Source organism: Motacilla alba, chromosome 1A (assembly GCF_015832195.1).
Source record: "Motacilla alba alba isolate MOTALB_02 chromosome 1A, Motacilla_alba_V1.0_pri, whole genome shotgun sequence".
NCBI classification, from domain to species: domain Eukaryota; kingdom Metazoa; phylum Chordata; class Aves; order Passeriformes; family Motacillidae; genus Motacilla; species Motacilla alba.
The window spans coordinates 54,081,183-54,094,205 of record NC_052031.1 but is presented as its reverse complement, the minus strand read 5'-3'; the positions used below and the strand labels follow the sequence as shown (position 1 = coordinate 54,094,205).

General features: G+C 43.4%; 1 protein-coding gene across 1 annotated transcript in view; it reads right to left on the bottom strand.

Annotated features, from left to right (window-relative positions):
* VWF (von Willebrand factor) overlaps positions 1-13,023 on the bottom strand; it is a 122,596-nt gene that overhangs the window by 92,854 nt on the left and 16,719 nt on the right. The window contains exons 7-12 of the mRNA XM_038153087.1: positions 11,632-11,848; positions 9,110-9,232; positions 6,510-6,621; positions 4,682-4,728; positions 1,647-1,783; positions 152-290 (exon numbers count right to left, since the gene is read on the bottom strand). Coding sequence (XP_038009015.1) covers positions 152-290; positions 1,647-1,783; positions 4,682-4,728; positions 6,510-6,621; positions 9,110-9,232; positions 11,632-11,848 — 775 coding nt within the window. The remainder of the gene's footprint in view (positions 1-151; positions 291-1,646; positions 1,784-4,681; positions 4,729-6,509; positions 6,622-9,109; positions 9,233-11,631; positions 11,849-13,023) is intronic.

Below are 13,023 nucleotides of genomic sequence, written 5' to 3'. Positions count from 1 at the left end.
AGAAGCTGAAATGACAGAGCCTCTAGAAGAGACTGCAAGAGAGTTTGGCATTGAAAACACTCTTTGATTAAGCTGGACTAAGGCATGTCTAAAACCACTGCTAAGCAGGAGGCTTTCAGTGGCTGGCCAGAGTCAGCCCATGTGAACACACCTTGCAGCAAAGGGATCTGTATGTCCTGTCCATTCAGTGAAACTCCTCCTCCGTGTTTCATTTTAATGATGCTGTTGTCCAAATCCCGGATCCGGACAGAAGCTGAGCGAGTGCACACAGCATCAGGATCATCTGCACACTGCAGAGAAGGGAAAATCTGCCTCAAACATCAAGTTTTCACTTTCTTAGTGACTTAGTCCCAGAAGGCATTTTGGCATCTAATTTGAAGGGTGTTGAGTGTCACACTGGTTTTATAGATCTGGTTTCTGCATCCCACAAACAGCAGGCTGGCAGCTTTCCCTCCATTATCCCACTAATCACACACCAGGGCTGTGCTCGCCATCTCAGAACTTGGAAAGGGATCTGTGGGTGTTCCACCAGACCCCGGGCAGTGACCATCCCCAGAGCTGTGGTAGGAGCAGGAAGGACACACACAGCCTGGGAAACAGCCATGCAGTTCACATTAGCCGAGACTCCTAGGGTGTTTATTGTCCCGGCTCTGCAGGATACCCAGATGAGGAACAGGGATTGCAGGTTGCGGGGGGCGGGGGGAACGGGACGTCTCCTCCCTGGTTTCGAAAGGGAAGTTTCAGTGGAAACCTGTCCTGCAGGTTCCCAAGCACTGATGACCTCAGAGCTGCACTATCAGAGCTCTCTAATGCAGGAGACAGATGCAGATGGTGTGGAGAACTGTCACAGCCCATTTCTCCAAAGCCTGCAAATTCCCTGGTGCTGCTGGACAGGCTGACACTCCCCTTCCCTCCTGTCAGTCTCCTGTCTCCATTGCACCTCTCCCTGCCTTCAGCTCCTCTGTCCCCATCACCTTTTTTCCCCTCTCCTTCTCTCAGGGTCCTTTTCAGTCTCTAGTTTGTTCACCTTTTCCCAAGAACAACTGGTCAATTCATCTCACAACTGTGTACAACCTCCCCGTGACATCCTCCTTCAGGGTCTCCATCCCTCCCTGCACTGGTCTGGCTCCCTTTCCTGCCTCTTTACAGATGCCTTTCACACATCCATCGGGGGAGGCAACAAAGAAAGTCAGGAGCTGCTGTCCAAGTACAAAAAAAAAAAATCACCAGCCAATCTGACTAAATGGGAAACAAAGCAAGGCACTGCTCTGCCAGTGTACTCTGCTTAGTGTCCAAGGAAATGTCCTTTCCCCACAGGCATTGAGGAGGCACCAGCAGCCAGGGTGCTTGGCAAGGGGTGCACCCTTGCCTCTGTTTGTTTGTTCAGCTGGCAAAGAGTCAGTGAGGGCCCATTTTCCAAACCTCATCATGAGTCTCCATCCCCAGGCAGGCTCCTGGGAATGGTGGTGAGGAGAAGCAAAACACTTATTAACTAAGGAGAAAGACTGCATCTGTTTTTTAAACTAATTATGTCATAGGGAAATTACTTCTGTTGGCCTGTGCATCTGCAATTCATGTCAGAGTCCCACAGCCCTTCCGCCACTCTCAAGAGCATGCACAGAGGCACCAGCCAAGGCTGCCGTTACCTGCACCGTCTGGATAATCACAGAGAAGGAATTTTCCACACAATCCTTGGCAAATAAGTACTGGCAAATCCCACTGAAGGTGAAATACTTGTTGTCGAAGCTTTTGAAATGGGACTGGCCGGTGACAGAGCATTCCCCTAGAAAAAGCAAAAATTATCCCATTGCCAGATTCAAGCAAAATCCTGCACAAGCCTCTGAGGGGGAAGAGCAGCCCTGGTGGAACAGGTTATAGAATGCCCAAGTTCCACACAGACCAGAAAGCACCAGCAAGATCCCTATCTCACTGTTTATTTCCTTAAGGGATTACCAGTAGTGACAGAGGAACCAACAACAGCTGGGGAACACAGCATAAATCGCAGTCAAGAGCTGCAATTTGTGCCTATGGAGAAGCCTATATTCTTTTGTTGGGATGCCTTAAATACCAATAAGTTATTTTAACATAAAACACCTTATGAGAATGAAGAGCTGGAAGATAATGTTTGTGGGAGTCCTTCCAAGGGTAGAATTTATGTTGGACTGTACCCTGAACCATCACATCAACTAACAGACAGTTAAAAACAATTCTATAGTTACAATAGCTACATCTAAAGTCCTCACATAATAATGTGAAAGCCAGGCTGGACCATCTTCCTACTAGAAAAAGGAGCTATTAAAACATATCAGCATTTGAAGGTGTTTTGGTAAGTTGTGGCTTTTCAATTCCAGGAAGGCAGTATCCCAATATCACAGCTGGGATTTAGTACCCCATCATGCAAACACTGAAAAGGCTCCAACTCCACAGAGCTTGCAAAGAAAATCTTACATATGAGAAGACCATCACACTTACAGATGATCCCATAGCAAATAAAGTGGGCAGCCACTTCCTCATCCAGAACAAAATTCAAGTGCTGGGCCTGCACTGGCCATCACCAGCCAAAGGTTAGAGGAGGGTTAAATGTTACAAGCTAGCAGGCGAGCAAAATGAGTTACTCTCTCTTCTCTGCCTTTGAATCCGACAGAAGATCTGTCTAAAGAACATCATGTGGAAATTTCCCTCTTCAGCACGTTATTTAGTGTTTACTATCTTAAACCAGCTGGTGCTAAAGTACAGATCCTGAGGATTCCCAGCCTAGCACAGCTCTGATTGACCCTAAGAGAAGTCCAGCATCTCCTGGATGTTTGTCATCCCTTGGAGTTTGATTTTCAGGGTATTCTCTGCAATAAGGAAACGAGGACAGGTTTGAAGCACAGAGAACTGAGGACTGCTATCTAAGATAAGTCCCAGCCTTTGGCACTGCTCCTGAAAGGGAATTTTCTTTTCTGTGGCCAAGTCCTTACTTATGGATCCCTCTGTCTACTCCATTTGATATAATGCATCCCATGAAATTTCCTGAAACCTTCTGCCTTCATAATTATTTCCATTACGATATCAGCTTGAAAGCCTCCCGGTAGTGCCAGCCAGCTCCAGCTTTGACTTCACCTTATCACCAAATTTACAGCTGGACAATTCACTCCCACAATATGAAAGCAATCTTTCCTGACAAAAAAGTTGGCCAAAAGAAAAACAGAACTACCTAAAGTTTATGCAAGTAACTTCATAAATTTCCTGGACATATGATTTTGGAAATATTTGTGGTAACTAACCAACAATGAAAATATGCTGCAATATTACTTCAAGTAGAGAAAAACAGCACAGGTAACAATATAAATTTGGCTACTCTGGGAGGCTTTGCTGCCCTCCCATACTGTCTCAGTATAGTTTTGTAGAGTTTTTAGCAGGCACATGTACAACAGCTGCAGGTATACAACATTCAGTCTGGAACAAGCCTAGCAGAAAACTGAATTAGATATATTGGCAGAAGGTACAAAAATAAGCTGCTTTTCTTTTCCACTTCTGCTCATTTGGGACAGCTTCCCAATTCAGAAAAAGGCTGCAATGCTATATTGCCTCTTGCACAGAGCTGGAGATCAACATCTGTTTGCAAGCCTCAATACCAGATTTATCTTCACTTCTATAATCACTATGAAGAAAACGTGGCTGGAGTTAAGGATAAAAATTTGGCCCACAGAGTATTTATCATAGCCCAGAGAGCAAGGATGTTAAAAGCTATAACCTAAGGAAAAACTAAAGTTAGAAAAGCACCTATTTCTTGTTTGTAATCATGCTGCTGCCTATTAGCTAAAAGATGTAATGAATCAGCCTGGGCTGTGTCCTTGAAGCTGTGTTTTAGACAGTGAGATTCTCTGCACTTGAAGAGAACCTTAATGAACAAGCACAGGGGACAGCTCACTAAAAATGTCATCTCCATTTTGAATATTTGCATACACCACCCCCCATCCTCTTCTTTAAGTGCTGATACTTTGGGGGAAGTGTTCTTTTGTTCTGAAGCAGAAGGAAATGGAGCACTGATACATCAGGCAAGTTTCATTTTACCAAAAAAATACAGACTTTTTTGATAGAACACCTTAAGATTGTTGCAATTCCCCTAACTTGTGAGGGTTGCACAGTCTTATCTCAACAAAAAACCACCAAAGCCCGCTAATCTGCTGTTTTCCTGTCCAGCCATAACCCCAGTCTGCATCTGCAGAGCTGCCTCTCCAATCTGCCAGCACCCATGGAAGGCAGGGAAGCCACTTTCTCCCTGGGGCTGTGACTCCTTCACCCACAACATAACCATGAGGGCATTATCATGGTCAGTAAGGTACAATGAGAAATTGTACCTGGTTAAAGAAAGTCAGGAGTGTTCCTCTACCTGCAAGCCAATCCTCTGAACATACAGACCCTTATAATTGGCAAACTAAGTAATCAAAGCAGGAACTGGCCTTCCCACCAAATAGGATTTTTTGTTGCTACACATAAACCACACAGGGCAATGTCTGACTTGTCTCAGGAGAAGAATCTAAAAGTAGGATCCCAACTAGATTGTACTGGAGCAAGCAAGGAAGAACAAAAATTTGCTATTTTGGGTAAAAAAAAAAAAACAAGTGGGGCTAGAATGGGAGGGACATAGGCAAGGCTTATTTATCAAAACCTGAAAAGAGTAAAGCCAACATACCTGGGCATTCCCCATTGCTGCAGATCCACATGCCACGTCGACAAATGCTAGGAAAGAGATAGTAGCAAGTTAAGCAAGAGTACATTAATATAAATTTTCTGTTGCACGTTTTTCCCAAAAAAACTGAAAATGGTCATCTGTCCCAGGGAAGTTAGATCAGTCCCCAACATCCCTTCCATCCCCCATAACCTCATTTCTTAATGTATTCATCCCTTCTTCCCATCATTTGACAGCAACTGCTGATAATATGAATGGGTATGGTTGCAGAACTCAAGGATTTCTGTTTTTCCCTGTCAAAACTCTGTGTTTAATGGAGTTTTCAGGTATATTCCACTGATGTGGAATGAGTTCAATGCAGTTCTCAAGGTATATCTATCAATACAACAGAATCACATGGGAAAAAATGTTTGAAGGGACTTCTAGGAAAATAATTTACTACAATCCTCAACTCAGAGAAAGCAATGTCAAAGCTAGATTAGGTGGGTGAGGACCTTGCCCATTTGAGTTTAGAAATATCCAAGATGAGGTCCCACAGCCTCTCTGAGCAGCGGTCCCATTACAGCACTGGAGAAGGGAGAAGAAGTTTTCTTTGTGTCAAAACAGAATTTCCTTTGCAGCTTGTGTCCATTGCTTCACAACATCTTGCTGTTTGCCTCTGAGAAGAGTTTGGCCCCATCCTCTTCACAGCCCATCTTTAGGCAGTGAAAGTTGCCTCACCAGCCCTTAAACAAATCTATTCCCCTTTGCTTCTTCTTACATCAAACTCCCCTGCTGTGATCACCTCCAGTGTCTTCCACAACCCTTTCTGCACTCCTTGTTTCAAGAGCTTCTATATTCTTCTCATTCCTTTAATTATCCCAGCCCCTGAAAACCATTTGTGGGGAGGCAAATTATTGAGGATGTTAAATGCAGAGTCAATGGAATGACATTCTCCACAGCAGCATCGAGTTTGAATAATAGGAAGCAGTAACAAAACACAAGCAATAAAAACCCCAGCCTGTCAGGCTACACTCATTTCCCAAGAGCACTAAGGTTGAACAATGTGGCCAAGCTCAAAGCTGCAGAGGACTGCAGGGAAAAAAATAAAATGCTAATGCCATGGTTATGGCTTGTTTTCTGGGACACGTGGTGCAGGTAATGAAAAGCTTCTGATTAACAGGGATGATGTGCAGATCACCCTTCTTCTGCATGTCATGGCCTTCATTGAGTCCTCCTCCTTCTGTGCTCCAGTTGGAAACTTCAGAGTAAAGAGTTGTCAAAACTCCTTACACAACTATGTCCACACTGAACACAAAACCAGATCAGGAATATGTGACTAATTGCTCTTCCTGTCTTTAAAGTGCTGGTTTTCCCCTCCAGTCTGGTACTCAGGAGTGAAAGAAAAATTGTGGGCCATGCTAGGAAGACTCATTAGCCCTGTAACGAGTTCCAAGGGAATGCCTTAGGCTAACTCCTCTTGGAAAGAAATGGGGTTTAGAGGTTAAATACATGTAGGAAGTCAAAACAAAGACACCACCGCTGACACTACCCAGACATGCTGGTCTGTCTTATCCACAGGAAACAGGTATTTCTCTGTTCTTTGAAGGAGCATGACCTTCATGTTGTTCTATCAGATCAAATATCCCTTTAAAAACAGAGCTGATTTTGCCTTTGTGAACAGCTAACTTCTTGGAAGGGGCTGGGAATTCCAGTAAGAGAGCAAGCCCTTTGCCAGTGAAAGGAAATTTTTTAAAAATAGAGAGATTTCTAGAAAAATAATGCAAAGCAGTCACTGACCAGTGTGCAGTACTTATTTACAGCAACCACACCAGAGCAGCACAGGGTTTACCATGAGTTGCAGTCCTGGGAGATGGTGAAGCCAGGAGGATAATGTTTTCCAGAGTGGGTGCAGGAGCAGTCAGAGCTTTCAATACAGTGTTCACCAGCAAGGAGCAGCCCCTCTGGATACGTCAGGTAGCATCAGACCCCCATATCATACACACAGGGACAGAAACATAAATACAATTAGATTTTCTTGTTCTTCATAGACTTTGCCAAGACTTCATATGCATTATTATCCATACTTAGTCACAGACAGCAATAAAAAGGAATGAGGCTTGCCAAAAAGCCTCACAGGGGCAGGTGTCTGCTTTCCTTCTGGTGCTGCCTCTCCCTCAGACCTGCTGAACAAAGCATTCCTGGTGCTCCCAGAAAAGCACTTTGCTTAGCACATCCTCAGGTCTAGAACACATATTGGGACATAGACAAATTAAACACAAGGAGCACAATCAAAGTTGATAAGAGCTGGCCTGGGATTTAACTGTTGGAAAAACCATGAACTTCACTGGCTGCAGTAAAGGGTGTCCATAGAAGGTCTTGTATTTGTCATAAGAGAACCAAAGATGAGGCAAAGTGAGGAATGAAGAAACAAATTTGGACACCATTTAAGTCTAACAGAGACTTAAGAAAGTCTCAGACTCTTAGCAGAGTCTGAGAGAAAGAAGCCACTTCTGAACTTCTGCAGAGACAAAAAGCAAAAGGGCCAACTTCCCAACTTGAGTCCAGCTGCTGAGGTTTCCATATTGTACAACTATAATTACCTGTTCTATAGAGAGAGCTCTTTGTCCTCCAAGGATAAACAGAGGCACAAAGGAGTTACAAGATTTTTCTAAGGTAGAAACTTGTCCTTGCTTCTATTGCTAGTTTCTAGTGCTTTCTATTCAATCCCTACATTGAGAGAGAGTTGATATTCAGACATTTTCAAAAGAGCTGCTGCGGCAAAACATTTGTTTTCTTGAATACCCCTCTGCGTTCTCTTTGAGGGACTCCTTCCAATCGCCTGCAGAAATTTTGTCTCTTTTCCCTAGCAGCAGCAGTCATCACTGACAGCAAGACCCAGATAAGTCTCCTTTCTCCTATTCTTCCCATAGAGCTGCCTGGAAAGATCTTGGCTGTTGACAAAATGCTTCCAGTGAGAGAGAATCACAATAAGGTCTGAGCATTTAAGAGTGCTGTGGCTCTCCAGAGAACACAAGAAAACAGAATGCCTGCCTTTTTTCCTGGCAAGAGTAATTCCATTTACAACAATTAATGTAGCCATGAGGGGCATTTAACAGAGGGGGAAAAATAAAAAAAGAAAGAAGACATTTGTCAAACATCCTTCAGATCCTGTTTGCCTTTGGAGAATGGAGGGAAGCTAAGTGACCGTAGAATCCTCATCAAAATCCCTCTAGACATCTGCCAGATCCTCCTGGTTTTCTATCAAACTCAAATCCAGGGTATTCCTCTCTGGCTGTGCAACAAATAGCAGTAAAAGGTTTGAACTGCTGATTGTTATTCTCATGCCATTTACCCTTTCTGTGGAGCTCCTGCTTCTCCGCTTCTCGGTTCCTCTCTCCTTAGACCTTTCCCATGCTGAACAGCCCAATGCATCTACCAAAGGAAAGTACAGCAAGAGCCCTTGTGCAGCCAGAGGATTCATCTCCTTCAGCTTTCTCCAACACTTCCAGGACTGTACAAATACAGTAGCTGGATCCTTCACAACAAAATAATCTCCAGAGTCTTGTTACATCACCTGTCACCTTTGCAGGTCCTGCCACACTTCTGAACCTCCAGCAAGGAAGAGACTAGGAGCTGAATGGGAAACTACCAAACTCCAAATGCAGTGACTCCTCAAATGAGGTTGACATTGTCATTATTGCCTTGTTTTGGAAAGCAAAGCTCTGCAAACCTTCGTTGCACTTGGCACCTTGTACAAGGCAACACTAAACATTTACAAAGCCCAGACAGGCTGAAATGCAGAGATCGACCTATTCAAAACAAACAAAGCACCCAATGAACAAAATAAAAAAAAAGATAAAAAAACAAACATACAAAAAAACAAAAACAAAACAAAACACCCAGCTAGATATGGAAGCATATAGAGCTTTGGAACCAGGAACCAAGCTCTCCTCCTGCAGTTGTTTGAAGTACAACAGACTTCAAATAACAGAAGTAGAAAATTGGTGTGGCTGGGCTGTTCCCTTTAATACAATCAAATCTCCTGTATGGAAGATTTAATAATAAATTAAATTATTCACCTAAATCATGAAGACCTTTGAATTGCTGTTTCTTCCCCTAACTGCCTTTGCCTCTAACCCAAGCAATTCAGAAGGAGTACATCAAAGGCAAGCAGTCTCTCACCAAGAAATAAAGGCAATCTTGGAATATTAGTTGGTACTGATTTTCACAGAAATATTCACTTTTTAGTTGGCCCTGAAAAATGGCCCTTTCATGGAGTGAGCATGCAGGCACTACAGAAACTGGATTATTCTAGGGCATGGTCCCAGAAAAAATAAGTGTTTCTGATTTCAAGAAAATTTAAGGGAAGACACAGCTTTCTTTCTTCTAATAAAATAGGTAGCCTGACTGCCAAATGTTTCTCTGTAAATAACCCAGTAAATAAATTACCAGGGCAGCTGCAGCCATCAACACATTGTCCATGACACACTTCATTGATATTCAGACTCTGGCAGGTTTTGGCACATGGGGATACACACTCCTTATATTCCATGCCAACTGGACACCTTGGCCCTGAAACAATTAAAAGAAATTAGAAATGCAAATTCCTCAGTAACTCTTAAACCAACAAATCCTTTCATTATCAAGGGCTGAACCACAGAGACACAAAAATTCATGTCAGCTTCCAAATGATTATTTCTATTTTAGAAGCAGAACATTTTAGAAATATTTGATTTTCAATTTGCTGCAATATCATCTGTCAGGTAGCATAGTAAATACTCAGAGGTTAAAGCCAATTTGTTTTCTAATAAATTGAGTCTTAATAACTAAACCCAAGTGCATTAAGAATAATAAAAGCCAGGGAGAAGTTTTGCAATAATATCTAAGCAATTTGGATAGACATGGTTGTTTTGCACCTTTAAGCCATGCCCTTACTCCACTCATTTGGGAAATTATCCTGTTTGGTGTTTCTAGGGAGAGCCAGGAGACAGTGAAAACTCTGAAATCCTATCCTCCTTCTTCCAGAGAACCACCAGCTCAGGATAACACCCATGGCCTGGTATCTCCACTGCTGACATTATCTAGGCCAGGCAATTATGCAAACACACTATTACAGGCATTCCTTCTCTTCAATGCATACACATGCCATGTCCTACAATACTGCAGGGGAATGAAGTGGGAAGAAAAGGTTAGAGACTGCCCTTTCCAAGCCAATCCTCTGCTGAAGAGGTGGGAAGGTAACAAAGGAGTGACCTTGCCCTGGGCTCGGGCACCAACTCAGACTTCCCCAGTGTGCCCAGCACTAGAGCCCTTCCCACACAGCAGAGCATTCCATACCTCCATCATCATCATCTCCTGAGAAAGCACCATAGCACAGATGGAGGCTGATAGAAAATTAAGCTCCTGCTGTGGCAGTGGGACACTTCCCTCTTTCCTGACTCAGGAGGAAAAAAACAAACTGCAGCTCATGAATTCAAGGGTTAGAAATGAGCTCCAAAGCTCCTGGGATTACAGAAAGACTCATTTCACTTGTGCCTTTTAATCAGACTTACAAAGAGCCCCAGCAAAAATGGGTTATCTGGCTCACACCCTGAGCAAGGAGATGAGCTTTAATAGATCCCTTTTATGTCCCAATGGAAAGGTAATAAATTACTGCTAGAACTCAGACTGTACAATCCCTAGAACAAGTGGCAGGCAGCATCTTGCTGCCCTAACCACAGTCTGAAGGCATAGATTTCTTCAGTGGCCAATAGCAGAATATTTTTACCAGAGAACCAAGTGTTGTCAGTACAAATCAGACAGTTTACCCCATGAAGTCAATTCACACAAACACCCCATGAGAAAAATCATTGAGAACGTTATATTAGTGGATTTTTAAAATTATTTTTTGAATGCTCTCTATTAAACCACAGTTCTCAGCAGTAGGTGGAAACATGACTTTTCCTCTATAAATACAATCCGTCTCAGCCAGTCTATGCACTTTCCTGTTACAAAACCTCAGCACAGATGCAATCAGGACCTCTGAACTCAGCAAAATTGGGCTAATAAAGACAGCAGTTTAATGTGCAATCAGGATCTCTAAACTAGACAAGAATTAGATTAGAAAAGGCAACATCTCAATTTCAAGGCAATTGATTCAAGCAAATAAAGGGTGAAACAACTGTCTTTATGCAAAAATGTTAGAGAGCACTTCACAAAGATGCTAACTTAAAAACACGGGCAGAAAAATTGTATTGCACTGTTATATCACGTGGTTTGTTATTCCCTTCTCCCATTGCATGGTCTCTCCCTCATCCACCCCTCTGCCCTACACCCCCGGGTGGTTTGTCCCCTGGTTACTCCTCCCCTCACCCCTCCTCAGTGGTATCCCATTGGCTGCGGTCCCCTTCCCCCCGCCCCCATTCCCTCGGGTATAAAAGTCTCCCGCAAGAAGGCAACGTTCTCTTTTCTACCTGGGGGGTCGCAAGAGTCTGGAGTGTCCCCTCTGAAGTCAGTAAACAGAGGACCCTTGCCCCCACGTGGAGAAGAACGTTTCTTGTCTTTTACTTTTGCCCATGTAAGACCGTGTGGACTGGGGTATATAGCTAGCTGGAGCGGACTCTCAACAGCCCGAGAGACACGGATTTACAGAAAACGTCATACATCTGAACCATATGTAAAATAGCACCTAAACATCCTAGTCTATATCTTTGTGTATCAAATAAGCCTTCACTGACTGTGTACACTGTGGTGGAACATGTAGCAGCTCAGGATCTTTATAAACAGCTCAAACAATATTGGCTTGGGGACGAGAACTTCTAGAAAAAAGTGGGTGATGGAGAGCTGAAAGGGGGAGTGAGCAAAGGCACTTCATATAAATGAACCATACTCCTAAAAAAGCACCAGCTACTTTTAGCTGCAGGACAAAAATCTGCAAGACAGGCACAATCCTACTGGGGATGAGCAGTCTAGGAATAAATCTCCCAGCTTACTGCACGAGCTCTCTTCCGGCCACCCCTTCAAAATGATTCCGTCATGAGCACAGCTCCTGGCGTACTCCAGGAAGGCAGGGCAGTGACAGTCCACACCCTGGGGACAGGCACAGATGTCCCTTTCACAGAGGCTGATGTACGGCTCAGGATCCACTCGATGGTGGCACCGGGAGAAGGTCAGCGATGTGCTCAGCAGCTGGCAGGTTTCCAGGACACCCTGCATGAGAAGCCAGGGGCAAAGGGGCACAGAGAGAGAAAAGGGGACAAAATTACTTCCTATAGTCTCAGGAAGACAAGGGAAAACTCAATTTTTCCAAACACACCAGCACCACTGTTGTTAACATCACAGCTCTTATTTAAGAGCGAGCTCTATGCATTTATTCACTACCTGCATGGATACATATTAATATACTGATTATTGTAGAATGGAGTATCACATAAGGGATGTTTCACACAGAAACACGTCAGTCAGTCAGCAAAAAGATGGAGGGAGGCATTCTTCTTCCTTTGGCTTCCCAGAAAAGAACTGGATGGTGCCTGGATTCCCAGGAAAGTGCACACAGCAACAGAGGTGAACTAAGGTAGGTAGCAAGAAAAACAATCAGACAATCTTTTGGATAATGAGCGAACAGAGCAGGTATCAGAGGGAAAGACTGAGTCTGACTGAAATCCCAAGAATGAAATTTGTTTTCCATTTCTGACCACACATTCCCATCGATCCTGCTGGCTCGTCCAAAGGAAAACAGGTCAATTTAGCTCCAATAAATAGGAGAACAATAGCCCAGGGAGGAAAAGCAATTTGTTCTGCTCTTCTCCTGGTTAAATCAGTGTGGTGAGAGCCAGTGTGGGGGAAGGACAGCACAGGGAGATAGGAGGAGGTATCAAGACCTCTTCTTTCAGACAGCAGAAACCTGAGAGGAAACTTTAATGTATGTGAAACAAAACCTAAGGAAAACTTAGATTATGATTAAATTCTCCAGGGGAGGCTCCCAAACAAACTCTTTTGTGCACATTATGTCACGGTTCAATCAGTCTGAGGTCCTCAGTGCAACTTTCTGAAAGGATGGCACTGAGTTTAGCTAAGTGAAAAAACAATTTTCCGATACAACCCCAGCACAACAAAGAGTTGGAACATAACCTTCTTCTACTTATTTGTCAGTGTTTTACGTAAGCAAATGTAAACTAAGGTGTATTTTGTAGGTGTTATACTCAGTGATTAGAGAGGAGGGCATATTCTTCAGAGTGGTTCACAGTTACAATTCATTACTTCTAAAAAACTTTACATGTACCTGAGGTGACAGCACATACAAGCTGCTTTAAAAAAAAAATTATAAAGCATCTCATTTTCTGGGAGATGAAAAATGGAGATCAAAAAAACCTCAAAGGAAAAAA